Below are 26,523 nucleotides of genomic sequence, written 5' to 3'. Positions count from 1 at the left end.
AGTTTGGCGGAGGTCACATTAAGTAGATTCTTAAGTTTCGCTCTTGCATCAATAAGTTCAGCTGCACAATTAAGCGCTTGCGATCGTTTGTGTACAAGTTCAAGTGACTCAATTTGGGATAATAGGGTGGCAATAGCTTGGGAGCGCTGTTTTTTAATATGGGAACAAAGGGCGATAAGTTCACCACGGATTACCGCTTTATGAGTTTCCCAAACGATGGAGGGTGAAGGTGGGGCATGTCCGGCATTGTTCCGCTGGAAAAACTCGGTCAAGGAAGAGGTTAGCTTCTGGGAGTTGGTCTGATCTAAAATAAGGGTATCATTGAGGCGCCAATTCCATTCCCTTTTCGGAAGGGTAGTCAAGGAGATGTGCAGGAAAATTGGAGAGTGGTCCGACAGAGTGATATTACCTATCTTGGCGTGTAAGAGCAGCTGGGCATGGTCTGAGGAAAGGAAGAAGTGATCCAATCTATGATAGGAGGACTTGGCATGGTAGAAGTATGTATAGTACCTACCTGATGGGCCTAGAGTGCGCCATGTGTCGAAGACACCTAATTTTCTCAAGGCAAGTTTCAAACGTATATGCGTAATGGCCGATTTCCCAGAGGAGAAGTCAAGACTAGGGTCTAGGGAAACATTGAAATCGCCTCCTAATATGACAATACCATCTTTAAAAGAGGAAAGGGACGATAGGGTCTGAATTAGCCATGGAACCTGGCCTCTGTTTGGTGTGTGCACATTAGCTAATGTAACCGGTGTGTCAGCAATGGTGCCCTTCACAAACAAATACCGACCCTCAGGGTCCGAAGAAGAGGCAGATACTACAAAGGGGAGCTGCTTGTTAATGGCTATGCTGACACCCCTGCTAGCAGAGCTATGCGTACTGTGAAACCATTGCGAGAATTTTTTAGGTGGAAGGTTAGGTATCTTACCCGACCGAAAGTGAGTCTCTTTGAAGAATGCGATGGAGACTTTGTCTTTCTGTTATAGAGATAGGACCTGGGATCTCTTGCATGGCTCATTCAGACCTCTAACGTTGAAGGAAGATACTATAATGGAAGCCATCTTGAGACAGTGGAAAGGGATGGTGCGAACAGTCGCCATGTAGACCAGTCGAGTGTGGAAGAGGGAGGGAGGGAAGGACACACAGAAGGGAAGGGAGTCAAAGACAATAGTAAAAGAATATCTGCAATTAAAGAAACAAATGTAGCAGCCAAAACAACAGTCTAGTAAATGGTGGCTCTACAGAGCGCCAGATGTTGAGATGATCCTTTCTCATAACGGCGGTCGGCCGGAATCCATCAGGCAGGGGGTCTTGTAGAGCACTCGAGGGCCAGTAGGAGGCCATCAGGGGACAAGGGTAGTGAATCTGAATAGACGCTGGCTAAACCCCAGCTTCTGAGGGGGGGTGGGGGGGATATTAAACCATGGAACTATAACAATAACAAGGTCCCAAGGAGACCGCAAAAGATAGAGTCTCGCTCGCGCTGTATCGAGGGACGTCATCGGGATGTCATCAGTGGTCACAGGCAGGGTGACTGAAGTGACGTGCCCTGGAAGAGGGCTTCAAAGCTCAGAGGAAGTCACGAAAGTACGTTGTGCTCTCAGCGATGTGGAGGAAGTCCAGACTTAGCAGAAGGCTGACGGTCCCGGCCGGGTCTGTTCCCTTTACCCGAGGTTCCACTGATCCGCATTTGGAGGTGAGGGTATAGGATCCCCCTGGTCAGCAGGCATCCAGGACGGAATTTTCAAAAGCGAAATTCCCAGGTGGTCCCAGGCAGCATGCAAGTCCTGAGGAGTGCGTATGGTGATCTGTCTCCCATTCTTCATGACAGCCAGGCCAAACGGATAGAGCCATCTGAACTGGGTGGCTGAGGCTTTAAGGGCTTCTAGTAGTGGGCGAAGAATTCTGCGTTTCGCCAACGTGGTAGGAGCTAAGCCCTGGAAGAAAAAAATCGGCGTACCTTCAAATTCAAGGCGATCTGCTTCTCTACCTGCTTTCAGCAGAGCAGCAGTGTCCACGTAGCTAAGAAGGCCACAAACGACATCCCTCGACGGTTCAGAAACTCTAGGCTTGGGTCTCAGAGCTCGATGGATGCATTCGATTATTATTTTCGCAGCTCTATCAGGACCTAGGAGATTCGCGAAAATTTCATTCGCGATTTTTCCGAGTGCTTCTAATGCAAATGTTTCAGGCAGCCCTCAGATCCGAATATTCCATCTGCGGCTGCGATTTTCTTGATCTTCGATGCGAAGAAGAGCATCATTGAGCAGATCTTTATGCGGACTGAGAGCCGCACAGGTTTTCTCCTCGTGGCAAATAATCGCGTCTTGCGAATTTTCCAGTGCCGCCACTCGATTACCTATGCTGCGAAGGTCTACCTTGATGTCAGCCAGATCTTGCTTCAAGGGAGCCAGAGCAGAGTCCAGGACTTCTCGAAGAGCTGTTTTCGAAAACATCATACCCCGTTTACGAGCCTTCTAATCGGAAGTGTCAGACGCGCTTCCCGCTTCCGAATATTCCTCTGCTTCAGAATGCTGAGGTGCCGTCGGCGCCATCTTGGGAGTTTCGGCAGCACGGCCCTTGAGCTGCTCCCTCAAGAATTGCTCCATGTCAGGCTGTTTGGAGCGGACCGGAGTATGTTCTGCAGGTTCCTTGGTGCTGTCTCTCCCCACTTTGCCCATTTGTGCTGATGAAAGGGTTCTTTTGATGGGGTTAATCGCCAGTTAGGTGGAGGAGCTCAGTGACAGGCAGCCATTCAGCTAAGCAGCCATGCTCCGCCCCCATAATGACAGAGACTCTTTAATACATAAATTACATTATATATAGGCCATCACAACACTGCATGCAATTTTATTATGGCTATAAAACACAGAAATCTACAGTATCTCTCAAAAGTGAGTGCACCCCTGACATTTTTGTAAATATTTTATTATATCTTTTCATGGGACAACATTGAAGATCTGACACTTTGATCCAATGTAAAGTAGTCAGTGTACAGCTTGTATAGCAGTGTAAATTTGTTGTGCCCGAAAAATAACTAAACACACAGCCATTAATGTATAAACCTCTGGCAACAAAAGTGAGTACACCCCTAAGTGAAAATGGTCAAATTGTCAATATTTTGTGTGGACACCATATACTTTGTTTAAACTGATGGTCTATCCTCTGGATAGATCATCAGCATCTGATCGGCGGGAGTCTGACACCCGGGACCCCTGCTGATCAGCTGTTTGAGAAGGCAGCGGCGCTCCAGCAGCGCCGCGGCCTTCTCACTGTTTACCGCTGGCCCAGTGACGTCACGACTAGTATCACTGGCCTGTGCGGGGCTAAGCTCTGTTCACTTGAATGGAGCTTAGCCCCGCCCAGGCAAACCTCAGTTTCAGGGTGTTGGCAATCTTCTTATAGGCCCTCCAGCTGTTTTAAAACTACAAATCCCATCATGCCCTGCTGTAGGCAGACTGGGAATGATGGGATTTGTAGTTTTACAAGAGCTGGAGGGCCGAGTTTGCTCATCCCTGGGCTAGGTCATCTTTATGTAGAGCAACAAAACTTTTTTTTACATCCTCACAGAGTTCTTTGCCATGTTGAACATCCAATGACCAGTATGAGAGAATGTGAGAGCGATAACACCAAATAGAACACAGCTACTCCCCATTCACACCTGAGACCTTGCAACACTAACGAGTCACATGACAACGGGGAGGGAGAATAGCTATTTGGCCAAAATTTGGCAATTTTCACTTATGTTGCTAGTGGTTTAGACATTAATGGCTGTGTGTTGAGTTATTTTGGGGGCACACCAAATTTACACTGTTATACAAGATGTACACTGACTACTTTACTTTGTATCAAAGTGTCAGATCTTCAGTGTTGTCCCATAAAAAGATATAATTAAATATTTGCAAAAATGTGAGGGGTGGACTCACTTTTGTGAGATACTGTGTAATTAAATGCCTATTCTGTTGTTGGACTTTGAATCCCAACAGTTCTTCATTTTATAATCCAAACATTTCTAATACCATCAATATCAGATCAGTGGGCGTTCAACTTTCTGTACCCCTGCCTATTGGAGCAAACTTTTTATTGTTTACATTATGCCATACAACTGCAAGCTGCATGTACATGTGGTAGCGGCAGTGCTGGATGTTGTATCCTTGTCCCATTCATTGACCAGTCCTACTAACTTTGATGTTCTATGTATAAGCAGCTTATAAGACTGGCGATCACAGGAGGATAGGTCATCAATTAGAAATAGTCAGATAACCCCCTTAATACAATGAATAAGTTATTCTTGAATGATCCTATAAGAATAGATAATTGGCAATTGGGTTCAATGCAGGAACTTTTGATTGTGTCAGCCATTACAGTGTCCACGTGTGTATCCTCTGGTCTCACCATTATCACCAACCACAATCACAATTTTGTCTGAAATAATTGATAAACATTAGTCAAAAATGTGCTCACCGTTAGATCAAATCATTTAAGATAAAACTCTAAAATCATTGTATGACAAGTCTATTTAAATCTAGTTAACGGCAACTAATTGAGATGCAAGGCATTGGGTCCCACATGTTGTCTGATAATTTGTTTTCTAGAAAAGCTGCTTAATTTTTTCTACTCAACCCTCCTACCGAGTGAGATTGCAACTTTTTTAAAATAGTCTAATTGGTAAATCTCCTGGGTCCATTCACACGTCCGTAGTGTATTGCGGATCCGCAATACACCCGTACGGCACCCCCATAGAACTGCCTATTCTTGTCCGCAATTGCGGACAAGAATAGGACATGTTCTATTTTTTCGGGAGCCGCGGGCCGGAAGATCGGGGGACGCGCTCCGGAAATGCAGATGTGGACAGCACACTGTGTGCTCTCTGCATCCATTCCGTCCCCATAGAGAATGAATGGGTCCGCACAATTGCGGAACGGATGAGGACCACACTTGCGGACGTGTGAATGGAGCCTAACATAGCTAACTACAAACACTTTCTCACCCATATTTCAAAACTGGAGTGAGTGGAGCAAAATTTTTGCGCAAGTGAGCTTGAGAAGTCACAAGAAAGCCCCATTTGCGACTTTTTGAAGCCAGAAATCCGACGTGAAGGCATGATAATTCAGCAGACCTGCAGAGGATTGAAATAATAACCCATATTAAAATATAATTTTTTAATATCAATTTAAATCCCACACTTTACCCAAACTATATATAATCATAAAATTACAATCAAAATAGACGAGAAATATTTTGACTCAAGGGACTAAGATGGGACATAGATGTATTTCACACCCAGCCTGTCTTTACTCACAGTTCCACAGGCTTAATGTCTCCAGAATGATAGCGGTCTGACGTACACAGATTCATCGGGATTAAGTAATCCTGAGCCTTATTAGTGGCTAAACCCTTGAAGTCCCTTTTATAGCCCTGTTTGGAACCTCCAAAAATGCTGTGGCCCAATGCGTTTCTCCAGTGCCTACAATGTACCTGTTCTTCAGAGGACCTTAGAAAAATTGGCCAGATGGATGATAAGAATATCGATATGTGGCGGTTTCCTCAGGTAAAGGAGATGGACGCACTGAATACCGTCCTCAATGCCTTTAAATACACCCTTCCACATCTGTCTCCCATTACCTTCACGTGCGCTCCAAATTGGAGCGCATGCTACACTCCCTCATTTCCCTCCACGGTGACATCTTATTAGGGGTTAATATTTCAATTCTGTTATGGCTAATTCTAGACCCTACATTGTGGAATCAGGGATTTCGACCTGCAGAGGACTAACCCAGCCTCTGGTCAGATCATTGGGACCCAGTCACAGAGAGGAAATTCCCCTTTGATCATGCCATGGTCACAGACCACGGCAGACAGAAGGTTAACATTTTGGAGTGGAGATGCCTCCGATCCTGGCTGTAAAGCAAAAGGCTGTACCAGAGCTGTTAGTTAAAGTTAATTCATTGGACGGGAAGCGCTCAGCGCTCTCTAGAATAGCAATGACAAAACAGTGGGTGGTTCTAAATGGCTTCCTTCAGACACTTTGTTTTGTATGGTTTTTCATGGGTATATAAAAACATGCAAATTACGAGCTAAATATAAGAGGGTACACGTCCCTAGAATATGATAACAAAAAAAACAATAAGGACGCTTAAAATGGAGCAAAATAATAAAGTTTTATTAGTGCTCAAAAAGGAAGGGGGTGAAACCTGTATAAATACAAGGGACAAAATCGTCTATCCAAATTAATCCATCCTCATGTATGGATGGTAACCCTACCTATGATTGTAGGAAAATAGTGAGGAATAGTATAGAAGGACAGACGGACTGATTAACTAAAATTCACCGCACTAAATCCGGATCTAGTACTCCGAAATGGCAAGGTGCTGCCTGACAATAGTGATGTATATGCCAGTACAATTGTGCTGGTGAAAATAGTTGCTACAGTGTGCTATATCCACTAGAATATAGGATATATTAAACCCCAGTCAATAGTATGGAATAAGCACACACAGCAAGCAATAGACTGACCAGTGACAACCGTGCCACTGAGCAGTGGTGGTTAGAGAGAAGAGCGGCTGTGCACTGTACCGACTCATAACCTCCGTCCACCAGGTGAGTAAACCACACAGACTGTTACCGATGCTGGCAACATGCGCTCCAGCAAACAGCACGTCTGAACAATGAGCTACGGCTCTACGCGTTTCTGTGCAGATAATGCCTGCACGTCATCAGGAGCCAGGAAGCTACTACACCTAACTGCCTAAAGCCGATGCTGGGAACTTGAAATCGGCTAAACTACACAGTTAATTTAATCGTGTTCGCACCGCATCCTAGTGTGGAAAACGGTGTGTTGCTTGTTACATGTATAGTCTCGGCTCTGTAATGGCCGCGAGCGGCCAGGCAGACGCCGTGATTTAAAGGGCAACACCACTCCCACAAGAACACACCTCCTGTTATCAGCCAATCCACCAGATGAAAAATCATACTGGGCTGGTTCACTGATAGCTGTGGAGGAATAGGGATATGTTCAGGGGGTCAGCGCAGCAGCGCTGTATAGTAACAAAGATATCAGGGAAATATCAGCGGTCTACTAGATGACAGGCAACAGTTTATAAGAGCAAAATCGGAAAACCTGAAGGTGAGTAAGTAGTATCAAAAACCTATGATAATTCAAGATTACTTAAAATGACTTCACTAGGGATAGACCACCATGTGTGTAAATGAATGAACGGGCAGTAAATGAATAAATAACTAATATAACAGCAAACAAATACTGTACATTTATATCACTCATCCACTATAGGACAAGATGAACTTGACCCCAGAACCATCACAGAGTGTATCATCTAGTGAAAGACAAATATGAAGAGAAAGGTAATAACCTATAATATAATCAGATAAAAGGAACATAGGAGATGGCATCATTAAGACCATTAGGCTTGATGGTACCCAGCCTAAAAATCCACTGTGCCTCCTTTTGTAGGAGAATACGATCCAAATCCCCTCCTCGCGGTGACCTTTTCACGATATCAATGCCCTGAAATTTAATAACGGAGGCATTACCACTGTGGCATTCAACCACATGGCGGGCGATAGGTGTGTCTTGACATTTATTGATATCAGACACATGTTCCCCTATACGCCGTCTTAGCTCACGTATTGTTTTACCAACGTATTTCAGGCTGCATTTGCATGTCATTAAATAGACCACACCGGTGGTTTTACAGTTCACAAATGGTCTAATAAATAATGTTTTATCAGATACATAGCCAGAGAATGATTTGTTCTTATTGATGTAGCCACAAAACTTGCAAGAGCCACAGGAAAAAGTCCCAGAAACAGGATTATGCAACCAGGTATGCTGTCTAGGACTTTCATACATACTATGAACCAAAATATCACGCAAATTTTGGCTACGACGGAAGGTAATCGCTGGTTTATCCGGGATAAGATGACCAATATCCGTATCGGATCTCAGAATATCCCAGTATTCTGACAGCACATTACGTACTTGATCATGAGCATTGTCAAAAGTGCCGATCATCCTCACACCATCCATCCCTTGTGGATTTAATTTAGGAGATAATAGAGAATCCCTGTTCAAACTCAAAGAATGATGGTAAGCTTCTTTGAGTAATTGGGATGGATAACCACGGGATAGAAATCTGTCTTGGAGGTCAACAGCAGCTTTTCTGAAATCCGATAGTTGGGAACAGTTCCTACGGGCTCTTAAATATTGCCCCTTAGGAATACCTCGTTTGAGAGCTTTTGGGTGACCACTTTCCCATCTGAGAAGACTATTAGTAGCCGTGGTTTTTCTATACATGCTGGTTATGATATCACCAGAATCATTGAGTGAAATGGTCAAGTCCAAGAATGAAAGCTGGCTCTCATTTATTTCAGAGGTAAAAAATAGCCCCAACTCATTGTGGTTTAAAGCTGCCACAAAATCATGGAACAAAGTGGCGCTGGCCCCCCAGAGGATCAGCACATCATCTATGTATCTGATCCACAGGGGGACAGCACCACTGAATCGTTCCATGTCATCGGAAAAAACCAGTTCCCTTTCCCACCAGCCCAGGAAGAGATTCGCAAAAGTAGGGGCACAGGGACTGCCCATTGCGACTCCCCTGAGCTGGTGGAAAATCTTACCGTCAAATAAAAACACATTGTGCGTCAAGATGAACTCAAGAAGCTCCATGATAAAAGCATTGTGCCCCAGCAGTCCCTTTCAGGCCTGGCTAAATTGTCAGCACTCCCCATGGATATATCCAGATGACGGAGCTTATTGGTCACCACAGACACAAAGATGTCAATAGGTGTGTTATCGCTCAAGGGAGGCATCTTTTTCGAGGGGGGTCGTAAATCCGTAAAGGGGCCCTCACCAGGATTGCGTAATGCTTCCGAATAAAGGTCTGACAAAATTTGTACCTCAGGGAGATCAGACAGATCAATCCCTGAGCGATAACACACCTATTGACATCTTTGTGTCTGTGGTGACCAATAAGCTCCGTCATCTGGATATATCCATGGGGAGTGCTGACAATTTAGCCAGGCCTGAAAGGGAAGCATTGCAAAAATTACAAATGGATACTGAATTGGTCATAAAACCATCTGATAAAGGTGGGAACATTGTGGTGTTGGGACATGATAAATATCAGCAGATGTGTCTCAACATCCTTAGTGACCAATCTACCTATAGGAAGCTTCCATCAGATCCTACGGTAGGGTTCAGACTTGAACTACGTGACATTTTACTAAAAGCCTTGTCTAACAAACTGATAGACAAAGCTGAATTTGCATTTATGCTTTCTGATTTTCCGGTTCTCGCTACCCTATACAGCCTACCCAAAGTCCATAAAGGCCTTGACCCTTTGAAAGGCAGACCAATTGTCTCTGGTACCAATAGTCTAACTGCTAATATTAGCACTTATGTTGATACCATCTTGAGACCGTTTGTTATCAGCCTGCCATCCTATGTTAGAGACACCATGGATGTGCTGGCAAGGCTCAATGGTATCCATTGTGATAAAGGGACTAAATTGGCCAGTTTAGATGTTGAGGCCCTCTACAGCTCCATTCCTCACCATCTGGGCTGTAGAGCGGTCCTCTCATTTCTACAACAAAGGGGTGAACATCTGCTGGGGCACAATGCTTTTATCATGGAGCTTCTTGAGTTCATCTTGACGCACAATGTGTTTTTATTTGACGGTAAGATTTTCCACCAGCTCAGGGGAGTCGCAATGGGCAGTCCCTGTGCCCCTACTTTTGCGAATCTCTTCCTGGGCTGGTGGGAAAGGGAACTGTTTTTTTCCGATGACATGGAACGATTCAGTGGTGCTGTCCCCCTGTGGATCAGATACATAGATTATGTGCTGATCCTCTGGGGGGCCAGCGCCACTTTGTTCCATGATTTTGTGGCAGCTTTAAACCACAATGAGTTGGGGCTATTTTTTACCTCTGAAATAAATGAGAGCCAGCTTTCATTCTTGGACTTGACCATTTCACTCAATGATTCTGGTGATATCATAACCAGCATGTATAGAAAAACCACGGCTACTAATAGTCTTCTCAGATGGGAAAGTGGTCACCCAAAAGCTCTCAAACGAGGTATTCCTAAGGGGCAATATTTAAGAGCCCGTAGGAACTGTTCCCAACTATCGGATTTCAGAAAAGCTGCTGTTGACCTCCAAGACAGATTTCTATCCCGTGGTTATCCATCCCAATTACTCAAAGAAGCTTACCATCATTCTTTGAGTTTGAACAGAGATTCTCTATTATCTCCTAAATTAAATCCACAAGGGATGGATGGTGTGAGGATGATCGGCACTTTTGACAATGCTCATGATCAAGTACGTAATGTGCTGTCAGAATACTGGGATATTCTGAGATCCGATACGGATATTGGTCATCTTATCCCGGATAAACCAGCGATTACCTTCCGTCGTAGCCAAAATTTGCGTGATATTTTGGTTCATAGTATGTATGAAAGTCCTAGACAGCATACCTGGTTGCATAATCCTGTTTCTGGGACTTTTTCCTGTGGCTCTTGCAAGTTTTGTGGCTACATCAATAAGAACAAATCATTCTCTGGCTATGTATCTGATAGAACATTCTTTATTAGACCATTTGTGAACTGTAAAACCACCGGTGTGGTATATTTAATGACATGCAAATGCAGCCTGAAATACGTTGGTAAAACAATACGTGAGCTAAGACGGCGTATAGGGGAACATGTGTCTGATATCAATAAATGTCAAGACACACCTATCGCCCGCCATGTGGTTGAATGCCACAGTGGTAATGCCTCCGTTATTAAATTTCAGGGCATTGATATCGTGAAAAGGTCACCGCGAGGAGGGGATTTGGATCGTATTCTCCTACAAAAGGAGGCACAGTGGATTTTTAGGCTGGGTACCATCAAGCCTAATGGTCTTAATGATGCCATCTCCTATGTTCCTTTTATCTGATTATATTATAGGTTATTACCTTTCTCTTCATATTTGTCTTTCACTAGATGATACACTCTGTGATGGTTCTGGGGTCAAGTTCATCTTGTCCTATAGTGGATGAGTGATATAAATGTACAGTATTTGTTTGCTGTTATATTAGTTATTTATTCATTTACTGCCCGTTCATTCATTTACACACATGGTGGTCTATCCCTAGTGAAGTCATTTTAAGTAATCTTGAATTATCATAGGTTTTTGATACTACTTACTCACCTTCAGGTTTTCCGATTTTGCTCTTATAAACTGTTGCCTGTCATCTAGTAGACCGCTGATATTTCCCTGATATCTTTGTTACTATACAGCGCTGCTGCGCTGACCCCCTGAACATATCCCTATTCCTCCACAGCTATCAGTGAACCAGCCCAGTATGATTTTTCATCTGGTGGATTGGCTGATAACAGGAGGTGTGTTCTTGTGGGAGTGGTGTTGCCCTTTAAATCACGGCGTCTGCCTGGCCGCTCGCGGCCATTACAGAGCCGAGACTATACATGTAACAAGCAACACACCGTTTTCCACACTAGGATGCGGTGCGAACACGATTAAATTAACTGTGTAGTTTAGCCGATTTCAAGTTCCCAGCATCGGCTTTAGGCAGTTAGGTGTAGTAGCTTCCTGGCTCCTGATGACGTGCAGGCATTATCTGCACAGAAACGCGTAGAGCCGTAGCTCATTGTTCAGACGTGCTGTTTGCTGGAGCGCATGTTGCCAGCATCGGTAACAGTCTGTGTGGTTTACTCACCTGGTGGACGGAGGTTATGAGTCGGTACAGTGCACAGCCGCTCTTCTCTCTAACCACCACTGCTCAGTGGCACGGTTGTCACTGGTCAGTCTATTGCTTGCTGTGTGTGCTTATTCCATACTATTGACTGGGGTTTAATATATCCTATATTCTAGTGGATATAGCACACTGTAGCAACTATTTTCACCAGCACAATTGTACTGGCATATACATCACTATTGTCAGGCAGCACCTTGCCATTTCGGAGTACTAGATCCGGATTTAGTGCGGTGAATTTTAGTTAATCAGTCCGTCTGTCCTTCTATACTATTCCTCACTATTTTCCTACAATCATAGGTAGGGTTACCATCCATACATGAGGATGGATTAATTTGGATAGACGATTTTGTCCCTTGTATTTATACAGGTTTCACCCCCTTCCTTTTTGAGCACTAATAAAACTTTATTATTTTGCTCCATTTTAAGCGTCCTTATTGATTATATAAAAACATGCCATGATTTTCATTGGGTTTTTACAAGGTTTTTCTGGTATTTTGCCTTTTTTTTGTTCAAATATTTTTTAAAGGGAACCTGTCACCTCCCAAAACTATCCCAAGCTGCCAGCAGTACCTGCGTGTAGCAAGCAGCGTGTTTCTGATTATGCCTTTCTTTCTGAAGGCAGATGCAGCAAAAGTACTGAAAACGTTGTTTTATCCCCTGCGTGCTTCTCCACACATGCTTGAAGTTAAGGAGGCAGCGGCCTCTTTGCTTCAAGTCACGTAACCACGTTCCCTTCCCCGCCCCTTCGCTGTGACTGACAGCCGGCTGTTCTGCAAAGGCAGCCGAACTCTCGCGTATAAGCGATGTCAGTCACAGCGAAGGGGCAGAGAAGGGGGCCTGGTTACTGTGACTTCAAGCATGTGTGGAGAAGTGCGCCGGGCAGGGGATAAAACAAGGTTTTCAGTGCATTTGCTGCATCTGCCTTCAGGAAGAAAGGCATCATCAGAACCACAGTGCTGGCTACATGCAGGTACTGCTGGCGGCTTGGGATGGTTTTGGGAGGTGACAGGTTCCCTTTAAATAAAAAATGTTCTTGTATTCTGAGCAATAGCAAAAATGGTAACATAAAAATGTAACTATAAAACCACAAAATAATGCACTGTTTGTATATTCCCTGTGAGGGGCCCGGCCCATGGGGGGGCATTTATTGATAATGGATAACCCCTTTAATGAACAAATTAATTAATAAACTTATGAAAGTTTAAAGGCACAACATAGAGTTAGGCTAGTTTCACACTAGCACTTAACATCCCCGGCAGGCTGTCCCGGCAGGGAGCATCGTGCCGGAAGCTGCCTGAATGCCCGCTGGCTCCATTAACTATAATGAGGACAAGGAGAGATCCAGCTGCAACCCTACAAATATGCAGAGAATCGGCCGGACTATAACCACTGCACACATCAGTTTTAGTTCGGCTGTTTCTCAGCATATATGCAGGGTTGCGGCCAGATCTCTCCCCGTCCCCATTAGATATCTCCAGCAGGCGATGGAACTAGCCTTATAAGAGATGATATTAATAACAATTACTATTTCATGGGGTTTTCAGGTAGTTACTGAAACAGACATGTCAGGTCCTCTGTAATGCAGAAATGATGGTTTTGCTGTAGATGTTACATTGTAGTAAATGAATACAGTTTTTTGACACTATGCTGTTCTTACTTGCAATACTTCTGGGGGATTTTCCCTGTACTGCTTTATTTTTTCCCTGTACTGCTTTATTTTTTTTTAAACTGTGATAATAAGTCAAGTATTAATTTTTTGATTTATTTTCTAAATGATGTAATTGCTATGTTTTCTTGCTGTCTTCCAGATGACATCATGCATCAGGACACTTTCCCGATGTGTGCAGCTGATATTGAGGATCAGCTGAAGAAGCAGTTTGCATACCTGTCAGGTGAGAACAGCAATCCTGTTATGGCAGGTTTTATATCTATATTTTTTTTTTTTACTAATGTATACATGTCCCTACATTATAAAATATTCCATTGTGGCTATGGGCACATTTCTTTTACATTGAGAGTGACTATGCAAGAGGAATACAGCAAAGTTATGATAGTTCTACTTTTCCAAGAAAACTAAAGTGGCATATTACTGACATTTCCACAGTAAATTATTGGATGTTTGGGCAGGTCTGTGTAAAAAAAAAAAAAAAAACTGTGCAAATTCACAGTACAAAAATATATAGAATTTACCATGGCACCTATTCAATGACAAGTAGTCACTGGTACACAGACACATTCCATCAGTACAATGCAGATATCCACTTGTCATTGCCAACAGCCCGAGCTATAGATAGACTTTCCTTCCCCTGGAGCAAAGGTTCAGTTTGCTGAACTAGCTGTTTCTTGAAACAATCTTGCCAAGGCAAAGTGGCTCCTCCTGTCCTATAGGCACTGTGCACCTGGGCCAAATACTTTGGTTGACCCTCACTAGCTACACCCCTGAAAATGGCACTCCACATGGCTGATCCTTGTGGCACTGACCTACAGCTGACATCACTGATGTCCAAAACATATATCCATCAAGACTAATTCCTATATAATCTGACAGATCTCCAGCACAGACCTATGGCCACTGCAGACCTGATCTCTGCAAGCCTACCAGGTAATTTTCTGCCAATCCAGCATGAAATCGTTTTTTATGCTGGATTAGTGGGATTTCCAGACCATTTTGTACTGGAATTAATATAATTTTACCGTATTGGACCTTCTGTATATAAGTACAGCAGTAGCTTTTCCTCTGGTCCATGCAAAAGCACAGTAGATTCTATACTCTAGATCCTTTGGAAAATACCAATGGTTTCCCTTAAAAGCCGCTTATGTGTAAATATACTTTGGTCCTTCTCCTTCAAAATCTATCCTTATACAGTGGACATACAGTACAGGGTGATTAAAAAAGGATGGTGAAAAGTAAAGGCCTGTAGTTAGTTATCAAATTCTGATGTCAAAAAAATAAAAGCAGTGCTGTGACTGGTTGCTATGAAAGCAGTGCTGTGGCTGGTTGCTATGAAAGCAGTGCTGTGGCTGGTTGCTATGAAAGCAGTGCTGTGGCTGGTTGCTATGAAAGCAGTGCTGTGGCTGGTTGCTATGAAAGCAGTGCTGTGGCTGGTTGCTATGAAAGCAGTGCTGTGGCTGGTTAATATGAAAGCAGTGCTGTTCCTATGGTCAACAAAGTCAGTTTTCACGAATCTGCCTTTTTAGGTTAGTTTAAACCTGTACACAAAGCGCAGGTTTAGGATGGCAACATTGCAGTAAGAAACATCTTTTGCCTGTTGGAATTTGGAAACAGAGTCTGCTGTGACAGAACAGTGAAATTTTAAGAACTAATTTGGTAATTGTGTTCCATGGCAATGATATTTTTTTATGGTAATAGCCTCTTTCAACAGAATAATGTGCCCTGCCACAAAGCAAACATTCTTCAGGAATGCGGAACATGACAGAGTCCAAGGTTTTAATTTAGCCTTCAAAATTTCAATCTGACCAAATTATGTGTAGGATCTGTTGGAAAAACATGTCCAGTTCATGGGAGCCCCACCTCACATCTTACACTACTTGAAAGGTCTACTGCTAATATCTTGGTGCCAGATACCACTGGACACCTTTAGAGGTTTGATAGAGTTTATCCCTTAACAGGTCAAAGCTGTTTTGGTAGCACAAGAGGACCTACCCAATACTAGGTGGGTGGTTTAAATGTTATGGCTGATTGTTATAGATATAATAGAGGTCCCCACTCAAGATTAGCCAGATCACCCTCTGGAGAACACATCTCATCACTACAAGGAAAGTAATGACTTTCCAGCATATTTCCCCTCAATCAGAAAATTGCTGGGGGAACTATCAGAAGTGATTGTTTAAACCTGGCCACCCCATTAAGCCTGTAGAATCCCTTGTGTTTTCATTGTCTTTCTTGACTTGTCAAAATGAAGAGTCATATAGAAATGCTCTCCTAAACTTCATATAGAGGAACTGCATCTTCCAGTATGGTAGGGACTATTTTATTGCTTTGCATTATCTGTGAATACAGATCAATTCCAGCCCCAGAGGTTTTTTTGTGCTGTGAACCACATACCAAATACATCTCTCCAAAGGACCACCTCTTTGAGAAGACCATCCCCCTTCTCCAGACCGGATTTTGAGTACTAGTATATGTATATATATTGTATACTGTCTTCTTTGAGAAAACCATCTCCCTAGATGTCCACTTCTCAATGCAATTCTGGGTGGTCATCTCAATGAGGTTTCATAAAGAGTAAAAATACTCTATTACTATACACTCTCTGTATATATGTATTACATTAGCTGCTTCAGGTTTCCATTAGTTTATGGAAACGTGTCTCTAAATTTTAAACGCTGAAGCCGGATATGTGTCACTGTGTAACTAGGTTTGTCAACTTCAACCTTTTTACTCTGTATTTTTGACAGACGGGTGACAGATCTAGGTGTGTACCCAAGTTACAGTCAATTGGCTTTTTTCTTCTGGGCCTATTCCAATACACTAGTTCACGTCATAATGTTTAAATAAGATTTATTTCTGTCTGTGTAATAAGCAGTTTATAGCTCGGGTGTAACATGCCTTATGTGTTTTTAATCATTTCACTAGAAGTCTTGTACACTTGCACTGTTAAGTAAAAGAATTATACTGTACAGCCCTATATAATAGGGCCATATGAAGTATGGTCCTCACAGTATGGTCTTTACCTTTCTAGTCATTTAAAATCTTACACAGCTCCTTAGAACTTAGGCTACTTTCACACTTTCGTCGATGTTTTCCGGTATTGAGATCCGCAGAGGATCTCAATACTGGAAAAAAAATGTTTCTGTTTAATCCTCATGCATTAGGAATGGAAAGAGATCTGTTCAGGATGTCTTCTGTTCCATCAGCATTTCGCTGCAAGCTGTGGTTTTGTGTCTGCTCATAAAAACGGAAAAAAGCAGACCCGGCACTGAAAACAATGCAAGTCAATGGTGACGAATCATTTTTTTTTAGAAGTCTAAAAAACCAGATTCTTCACCCATTGACCTTTAATGTATTTAGTGACGGATCCGATTTTTTCCGTTTTGATTTCACACAACTGCCTCCTAACGGAACTGAGGCATCCTGATGCGCAAAATCAGAACGGATCAGTTTAATCCCGATATTGAGCTCCTATTCCGGACCTCAATACTGGAATTAGCAACTCAAGTGTGAATGACACAGGACCTTATTTCTCAGTTCTAAAATAGCACCATTGTTTCATATGACTTTGGCTGCAGCCTTTCTCCTTTAAGTTTATTTGATACAATTCTTCCTTGAGAGTCATTTGACAGCCAGGACAATGTTTACACATGGTAAGTTTTTTCCTATATTGATTTTCTTCAGCGTTCTCACACAGGAGAGGTGTCCACAGGGCTGAAATAGAAAGCAAGGTGGTCAATGGTCAGTTTCTTTCTCTGACTAACAAAAAAGCCAAAGCTAGATTTAGTTTTTTAAAAGCTGCAATTTGTTAGAATTTTCATCTGTTAGAATAACCCTTGCACATGCAAAATTATCAGTCATTCAGTGCACCATAAGGCCTCATGCACACGACCGTACAGTATGTGTAACATCCCAGAGTATGTCACTAAAATCTCTGTATCCCTGCTACAAGAATGTCCAGTGTTAATGTATTGTCAATTAGTGTAATATAACTGTGCATTGCCATTTCTATGTCTGTATTGAATGTATTTGCTGTAATTCCAAATGTACACCAGCAGGTGGCAGCAATATGGAGACAGAATAAGGCAAGTTTGTATACCTAGACTGGAATAAACCATTCCAGGCTAGCTTCCCCCTATCTGAGGAGGAGTGGAATGTTCCCAGATCCTACTTCAGAGGGAGGATAGAAAGTTCTAGGCAGTGTACCAGCCACCCCCTGTTGGGGTAGGCTGTGTGAATAGGAGCTCCCAGAAACAGGGATCCCAACCAAGGATTCAGGCCTTAGCTGAGGCCAAAAGCAACCTTCCCAGCCTGAGTTCCTTACCTCAGCTGGAAGACAAAGAAAGCAGCAACTTCAGAACTATCAGATCTCCAGGAAGCCACCACCATTCCCTGCGAGCAGTCCTGTAAGTAACAGATTTCAAATACAAGGAGAAGATAAGTACCTCCATAGCTAGTCAGGCCCAAACCAAGGAGAACATAGACAGATCAGAAGATAGATACCTGCCAGATTCTTAAAGGTGTATGTACCAGATGCAGAATATATATAATTCCTGCCACATATTGCCAATACCTGCTGAGATCCGAGACTATTGCTGTAACATTGTATGGATCTAAAGCTGCATATCTTATAACACCAAGTAAAGACGAGTTGGACCCTCTTTTCTGTGTGGAATTCCATCATTCCTCCATTCCTCCATTACTCCTACAACACTCAATTTTGTTGCATGTGAGCCATGATACAGAAGTCCAGCCATACTACAGGTAGGAGACACCGTTGACACAATACAGAGACAATCTCCCCCTCTGGCATTCCTAACCTAGTACGTGTGCTCCTACCATCTTAAAGGGCCCTTTTATAGTACCTGCGCAAGTTGCAACTGGCGTCACGAACTTAGCTACACCTAAATCTGACCCACTGCATAGCAGCCCCAATGACCCAGTGTTCGGCTCGTTGCATTAGTATTTTGCGGAACGGAGCAGCTGGCCCCTGATAGAACAGTACTATCCTTGTCCGTAATGCGGACAATAATAGGACATGTTTTATTTTTTTACGGAACAGAAATATGGACATACGGAAACGGAATGCACATGGAGTAACTTCCGTGTTTTTTTTTTCCGGACCCATTGAAATTAATGGTTCCGTATACGGCCTGCAAAAAAAACAAAAAATGGAACGGACACGGAAAGAATATACGTTCGTGTGCGTGAGACCTAAAAGTTTCTTATGCTTCTGTCAGGGGCAGACTGAGAACTTAGAGTGGCCTTGGAAAAAAAAACCATTCAGCACAAAATACCAGCCCAGTAGAACGAAATACCACAGAGCAACACTGCCCCAGCAGCAAAAAATACCCCCACGGAAGCTGCCAATCTATGGTGGCCTGCACCAGCAGCCACATTCTGTCCTCCTCTTCCAGTTGTCTCTAATTGAGATATGCAGCAGGAGGATGAAGAGGTGAGACACGGATCACAGCACAGTCTACCCTACCTTCAGCATGCTGCCTGGTCTTTCAGCGCTACCAAACATACAGGAGAATACAGCACTACATACCTATGACATCTAGTGATGTCTCCTCTGATATAGACGTTCCATTTCTTCATCTTCTCTATTCAGTTCAGATGACTTCTCTCATCCACATCTCTCTGCAGAGTTAGCTACACAGACATCTTGGATTGGTCACTTTTCTATCATACTTCCCACCTTCTCAACACATCCTACTGCTCTGTGTCATCCGGCTGCCACCCAAAAAAAACATGCCCGCTGTGGTCCCCAATGCCTTCCAGTACTATATAATGCAAAAAATATATAATACCCCCAGTAGTAATAAGACCCCCTAAAGTGTACCCAGCAGTAATAGTGGCTCCAGTAATAATAATGGCCCTCCTAATGCCCAGGTAATAATAATGCCTCTGGTAATACCCCATAATAATGTCCCCATAGTACTCCAGTAATACCCCCTATGGTGCCCCAGTATTAAAAATGCCATTATAATGACCCCTATAGTGTTTCCAATTCTACACCTAATATTATCATGGGGATTACCCTTCAGCCTTTAGGTAACCTCTTCTCCTCACTGCAGCAGTAAACTGACTTTATAGATATATATAACAACTTGAGGTCTCCAGGATCACCGTCTTCTCAGCTTAGACGGTTAACACACATCAAGAAGCCACTCCAACACTGCAGATTTGGATGCAAACTGGCCACAACCAGTTTTATTATCACTTTTACAGGCATCACAACATAACCTATAAATCCTCGGCCGTCTGGCCACTGACTACACAGTAGTTTCCCCTCTCTATCTCATCTGGGTCTACCACCCAGCACCCCAAAACACAAGTCAGTGCTTACCCCACACAGGGTTAGAGGGTCCTGGCTCCCGCAGGCCTTGGTGCAGCCTGCTCCTTCCCCAGACTGGGAGCCCTGATTGAGGAGCCCAGCCCACCTTTACCTGATCTCCTCAGCTGGCTGCTAATTATCTCTCATTAACAGCCTAACTGATACACACTATTTCCCCAGCCTTTCTTCTTCTCATCCAGCTTCCTCTGGGTGAGATACACCATTTCATCTCATATGGCCCTCTGGCAGCACCACTGTGTGTGTGTGTGTGTGTGTGTGTGTGTATATATATATATATATATATATATATATATACATACACAGTGTGTGTGTGTGTGTGTGTGTGTGTGTGTATATATATATACACACACACACACACACTACAGAAGGACAATATTTGTATTACATTTTCAATGATTGTGACAAAATAAAAATAAAAACTGCGAAAGAGTAAATGCATATTTAAAAATATCCCATTCTGATCGAAGTGTCCCTTAAAGGCTATACAGTCAGGTCCATAAATATTGGGACATCGATTTTTTGGCTCTACACACCACCACAATGGATTTGAAATGAAATGAATAAGATGTGCTTTAACTGCAGACTGTCAGCTTTAATTTGAGGGTATTTACATCCAAATCAGGTGAACGGTGTAGAAATTACAACAGTTTGCATATGTGCCTCCCACTTGTTAAGGAACCAAAAGTAATGTGACAATTGGCTTCTCAGTTGTTCCATGGCCAGGTGTGTGTTATTCCCTCATTATCCCAATTACAATGAGCAGATAAAAGGTCCAGAGTTAATTTCAAGTGTGCTATTTGCATTTGGAATTTGTTGCTGTCAACTCAAGAGGAGATCCAAAGAGCTGTCACTATCAGTGAAGCAAAACATCATTAGGCTGAAATAAACAAAACAAACCCATCAGAGAGATAGCAAAAACATTAGGCGTGGCCAAAACAACTGTTTGGAACATTCTGGGCTCTTTCACACTTGCGTTGTTTTGTTCCGGCATAGAGTTCCGTCGTCGGGGCTCTATGCCGGAAGAATCCTGATTAGGATTATCCCCATGCATTCTGAATGGAGAGAAATCCGTTCAGGATGCATCAGGATGTCTTCAGTTCCGGACAGGAACATTTTTTGGCCGGAGAAAATACTGCAGCATGCTGCGCTTTTTGCTCCGGCCAAAAATCCTGAACACTTGCCGCAAGGCCGAATCCGGAATTAATGCCCATTGAAAGGCATTAATCCTTAAGCTAAACGTCGTTTCGGCGCATTACTGGATCCGACGTTTAGCTTTTTCTGAATGGTTACCATGGCTGCAAGGACGCTAAAGTCCTGTTTGCCATGGTAAAGTGTAGTGGGGAGCGGGGGAGCAGTATACTTACCGTCCGTGCGGCTCCCGGGGCGCTTCAGAGTGACGTCAGGGCGCCCCACGCGCATGGATGACGTGATCGCATGGATCACGTCATCCATGCACATGGGGCACTCTGACGTCATTCTGGAGCGCCCCGGGAGCTGCACGGACTGTAAGTATACTGCTCCCCCGCTCCCCACTACTACTATGGCAACCAGGACTTTAATAGCGTCCTGGCTGCCATAGTAACACTGAACGCATTTTGAAGACGGATCTGTCTTCAAATGCTTTCAGTTCACTTGCGTTGTTACGGATCCGGCGGGCACCTCCGGCAAATGGAGTACACGACTGATCCAGACAACGCAAGTGTGAAAGAGGCCTTAGAAAGAAAGAACACATCGGTGAGCTCAGCAACACCAAAAGACCCGGAAGACCACTGAAAACAACTGTGATGGATGACCGAAGAATTCTTTCCCTGGTGAAAAAAAAAACGCCCTTCACAACAGTTGGCCGGATCAAGAACACTCTGCAGGAGGTAGGTGTATGTGTGTCAAAGTCAACAATCAAGAGAAGACTTCACCAGAGTGAATACAGAGGGTTCACCACAAGATGTAAACCATTGGTGAACCTCAAAAACAGGAAGGCCAGATTAGAGTTTGCCAAACGATATCTAAAAAAGCCTTCACAGTTCTGGAACCACATCCTATGGACAGATGAGACCAAGATCAACTTGTACCAGAGTGATGGGAAGAGAAGAGTATGGAGAAGGAAAGGAACTGCTCATGATCCTAAGCATACCACCTCATCAGTGAAGCATGGTGGTGGTAGTGTCATGGCGTGGGCATGTATGGCTGTCAATGGAACTGGTTCTTTTGTATTTATTGATGATGTGACTGCTGACAAAAGCAGCAGGATGAATTCTAAAGTGTTTCAGGCAATATTATCTGCTCATATTCAGCCAAATGCTTCAGAACTCATTGGACGGCGCTTCACAGTGCAGATGGACAATGACCCAAAGCATACTGCAAAAGGAACCAAAGAGTTTTCTAAGGGAAAGAAGTGGAATGTTATGTAATGGTCAAGTCAATCACCTGACCTGAATCCGATTGAGCATGCATTTCACTTGCTGAAGACAAAACTGAAGGGAAAATACCCCAAGAACAAGCAGGAACTGAAGACAGTTGCAGTAGAGGCCTGGCAGAGCATCAACAGGGATGAAACCCAGCGTCTGGTGATGTCTATGCGTTCCAGACTTCAGGCTGTAATTGACTGCAAAAGATTTGCAACCAAGTATTAAAAAGTGAAAGTTTGATTTATGATTATTTTTCTGTCCCATTACTTTTGGTTCCTTAACAAGTGGGAGGCACATATGCAAACTGTTGTAATTCCTACACCGTTCACCTGATTTGGATGTAAATACCCTCAAATTAAAGCTGACAGTCTGCAGTTAAAGCACATCTTGTTCGTTTCATTTCAAATCCATTGAGGTGGTGTATAGAGCCAAGAATGTTAGAATTGTGTCGATGTCCCAATATTTATGGACCTGACTGTGAATACCTTCGGGGACGATTTTTTTTTATGATTGCATTATACTCATTTTGGGCTAGAAATATATTTTTTTCAATTGGTCTTTATTGAAAATATTGAGCTGTTCTGTCACAGAAGGTTAACCATTTTTCTAGCTGTGTGACTGGTACTTTCATTTCCACTTTGTGCCAGTCATCTAATAACCCTTCTCTCTAAATTACCAAAAGGTAATAAACCCCTTTTTAAGCCACATTCTTAACAGTAAGATGAGGATTGAGCTTTAATGAGTGTTTATAAAATCAGAGATAAGGAGCCTATCAACTCCCTGCCTGACGGATCAGAGAGAAAATACAGATCCTGCTAGTACAAGGATGCTCAATATGCGGCCCTCCAGCTGTTGTAAAACTACAACTCACACAATGCCCTGCTGTAGGCTGATAGTTGGAGGCTGTTCGGGCATGCTGGGAGTTGTAGTTTTGCAACAGCTGGATGGCCGCAGGTTATTATTAATATTATTTATTATTAAAGTGCCATTCATTCCATAGCGCTGTACATATGATAAGCGGTGTACATGCATAATACAGACAAGTGCACTAAGCAGGAACACTAAGCAGGCACTAAGCAGGTTGAGCATACCTGTGCTAGTAGATAAACTCAAAGCTGTTCAGGGAAAACTGCTAATCATTTTTAATAAAGACTAATTGAAAAAATGATTTTTAGTTTAAAATGAGTACAATGCAATGAGACACCTGACGTATTCCATTCACTATAATGTTGTCCATCTGGTGTCCAGCGTGAATATCGTCAGATGTGAATCTAGCCTAAGCATTACAGTTGTTTTTGCCACATTGTAATCCATAATTTTTATCTGCAAAAAGCTAAAATTGACAATCTTATTTTGAAAAAATGAGTTTTCTGTCTGTTCTTATGTGTTTGTTCTCATGTGCAGAGAGACCCTGTCTATCTTGAAGAATCTGATTATAGAGGGAACAATTCTTAAAAATGCCTTGATTTTATGCATAAGGAAAATTTGAATATTTTCTTTTATTAAAATGCGCACTGCTGCTCCATTCATCTCTACGGTAAATACCAAGATAAGTAAGTACAGCTCTCTGCCATTTCTGGAACTCCCATTGAGATGAATGGAGTGGCGATATGCATGCTGACCTTCCGCTTCTTTTTTTTTCTGGGGGCACGGGGTCCCCGTTCTTGTGATCGGTGAGATTCCAGGGATAGGACCCCCACCGATTTAATAGTTATCTCTTGGGCCTCATGCACACGACAGTGTTTTTTCACGGTCAGTGATTTGGCTTCAGTGGTCCGTGTCCGATTTAGCTTCAGTTGTGTTTCCTTGTGTCTTCCTTTTTTTTTGTCTGACAGGGGAAAAAAAAGGAAGGTTAATGAAAAGTGTAATTTTATTGCACCAAGGTCTTGTAGAAAAAAACGGACGCGGACACAGATGACATACCAGTTGTGCATCCGTTTTTTTTGACGGACCCATTGACTTGAATTTTTTTGACGGACTGGAATCACGGACGCGGAGAAAAAACGGAGGACTATCTGTTTTTTTTCACAGCTCCATAGAAATGAATGGGACCTCTGCTAAACTGTGAAAAATGACGGAACGGACGCGGATGCACACAACAGTCGTGTGCATGAGGCCTTATGCTGTGGATAGGGAATAACTTGTCACAACTGGCAAGTTGATTTCATGCATGTTATATGAAATTCTATGCTGAGGACTCTCAATAAGCTTCATATTGATGTATTATGACATTTGGTTTGGATAGGACTAGGATCCAACCCACTCATAGCAAACTGTAAAGTGTGTTGATTTATAACAGTAAGGCTATATGCACACGATCAGGATTGTGTGCGGATTTTCCGCTCGGAAAATCCGCACCATAGGTCATGTACATTGTATTTTATGAAAATTTGAAATTCTCAATGCACATGATGCAGATTTTTTTCCCGCGCAAATTTTGACCTGCGTTGCGGATTTTTAAATCCGCAGCATGTCAATTTATTTTATTTTTCCTGACCGGATTTTCTTCATTCACTTAGTAAAATCTGCATGCGGAAAATCCACACCGAATCTGCACGCAAATCCGCATGCAAATCTGCACCAATTGATGCGGATTGCACGCACAGATTTGCCTGCGAACAGCTGCGGATTTCAGTGCGGATTCTCCGCACATGAATCCTGACCGTGTGCATGTACCCTAAAGGCACAACTTTAAAAGGATATTCCCAACTGGCATATACCTGTATATCAAAAGGAATTGCCATAAATGTAATAGGCGTGGGTCCTACCTCTGGGACCTGCACCTATTGGACATTTATAGCATATTCAATACCCTTTTAATGGTCTCTTTACATTCCATGTCAGCCCATTTATTCTTCACTGCATGTGGATGGCTATATAACAGTATCTTCTGTGTAGTCCTGAAGTGCCCTCTAGTGTCTAGAAGTAACAATATTGTAAGGATTTTATACTGAGCACTTTTCTCTCTTGAGAATCCAGTAATAGTTGTATTGTAATACTTAGTATTACATATGATACAGGAAATACAATTTTTCTTGGAACATATAGAATTAGATTTTGTTACGAAAAGTTCACACTAGGGTTAGGAGATCCAGAAGCCTGTTCCAGGATAAATGCCGTCTGTCAGCCAGACGAAAAACACTTTGGTATTTGTCCGGACGAAACCTGGCATTTATGCCGGAAAGTGGCGGGATCCCATTATTGTCAATGGGGATCTGGTGGTTCCCAGTATTATCCAGCTATGCCAGATACGGTGAGCTCAGGCAGGATGTTCCTCTGAACGGATTTCAAACACTGGTGTGAACGTACCTTCAGATAGATGGCGTGTTAATTATTTTACAATCCTCACTTACTAAAATGGTTGGGATGTTCCTCTATATCTGAGCTCCAGGGTATTGAACACAGAATGTCTGCATTGTGGCAGCTCATGTTAATCACAAAATGCATTTTTGTTTTAGGTGGAAGGGGAGAAAATGGCTATCCTGTCATAACATTTCCGGAATACCCAGCCTTCAGCGAGATCCCAGAGACTGAGTTCCAGAATGTTCTAACGTATCTAACCAGCGTTCCCAGGTATGATGGAAGTCCGCCCTAGTCAGATATCTACTGGCATATAATGATAGAACTAAGCATGGTAGATATGCATTCAGATTATGATGAGTTCTGTACACAGGGCAGGGGAGTGCAGTGACTATAAGGTTACTTTTCGCGCAGGTGATTTGGCTGGGTGTGGGGCCGCTGAACATCAGAAAACAAATGCATTGTGTACAAATGATAAAGAGCCAAACCAGAACAAATACTGTACAGCAGCTTATTGACTTCACAGTCGTGTAGCACTACACCATACCTTTTCTTGGGATCCTGATCGCAAGACTGTTCTTCTCGTGATTAATATTTACCGGGTAACTGTCATATAATTTTTTTTTGCTAGTTTATTAGCTCTAGGCATGTATACCCGAGTTAGTCTGTCAATGATTGTCAAGAGATCGGTAATGCATTAATATCTCCTGTCCTTTTCCACTGCTCACTTAAAAGTCCATTGCTATGGTTTGTCTGTCTTTCTTTTAGTATAAACAGAAGACGGAGGGTCGGTCCTTCACACTGCATGCCTGCATTAGGCTTCAGAGTGAGGAGGCGTGTCTCTCAGTAATCCAATCTGATTGGCTGGCAGGGAGCTGCTGGCTACAGCAAGTGTGTATGGGAAGTGAGGGAAAGCAGTTTTGGCCTTAGAGAACTGGCAGAGGAGCCATCTTGAGAAGGTCCTCATATTCTAAATGTTTAAACAGCCGTAACTAAGGGAAAAA

General features: G+C 43.0%; 1 protein-coding gene across 7 annotated transcripts in view; it reads left to right on the top strand.

The window, feature by feature from the left end:
- MCF2L (MCF.2 cell line derived transforming sequence like) overlaps positions 1-26,523 on the top strand; it is a 345,945-nt gene that overhangs the window by 228,818 nt on the left and 90,604 nt on the right. For all 7 annotated transcript variants that reach the window (XM_040425198.1, XM_040425200.1, XM_040425197.1 and 4 more), the window contains 2 exons: positions 13,590-13,673; positions 25,678-25,792. In XM_040425198.1, the coding sequence (XP_040281132.1) occupies positions 13,590-13,673; positions 25,678-25,792 (199 nt within the window). The remainder of the gene's footprint in view (positions 1-13,589; positions 13,674-25,677; positions 25,793-26,523) is intronic.

This window comes from Bufo bufo, chromosome 3 (assembly GCF_905171765.1).
Source record: "Bufo bufo chromosome 3, aBufBuf1.1, whole genome shotgun sequence".
NCBI lineage: Eukaryota > Metazoa > Chordata > Amphibia > Anura > Bufonidae > Bufo > Bufo bufo.
Note: the sequence above shows the minus strand (reverse complement) of the source record. Positions and strands in the feature narration are given on the sequence as shown.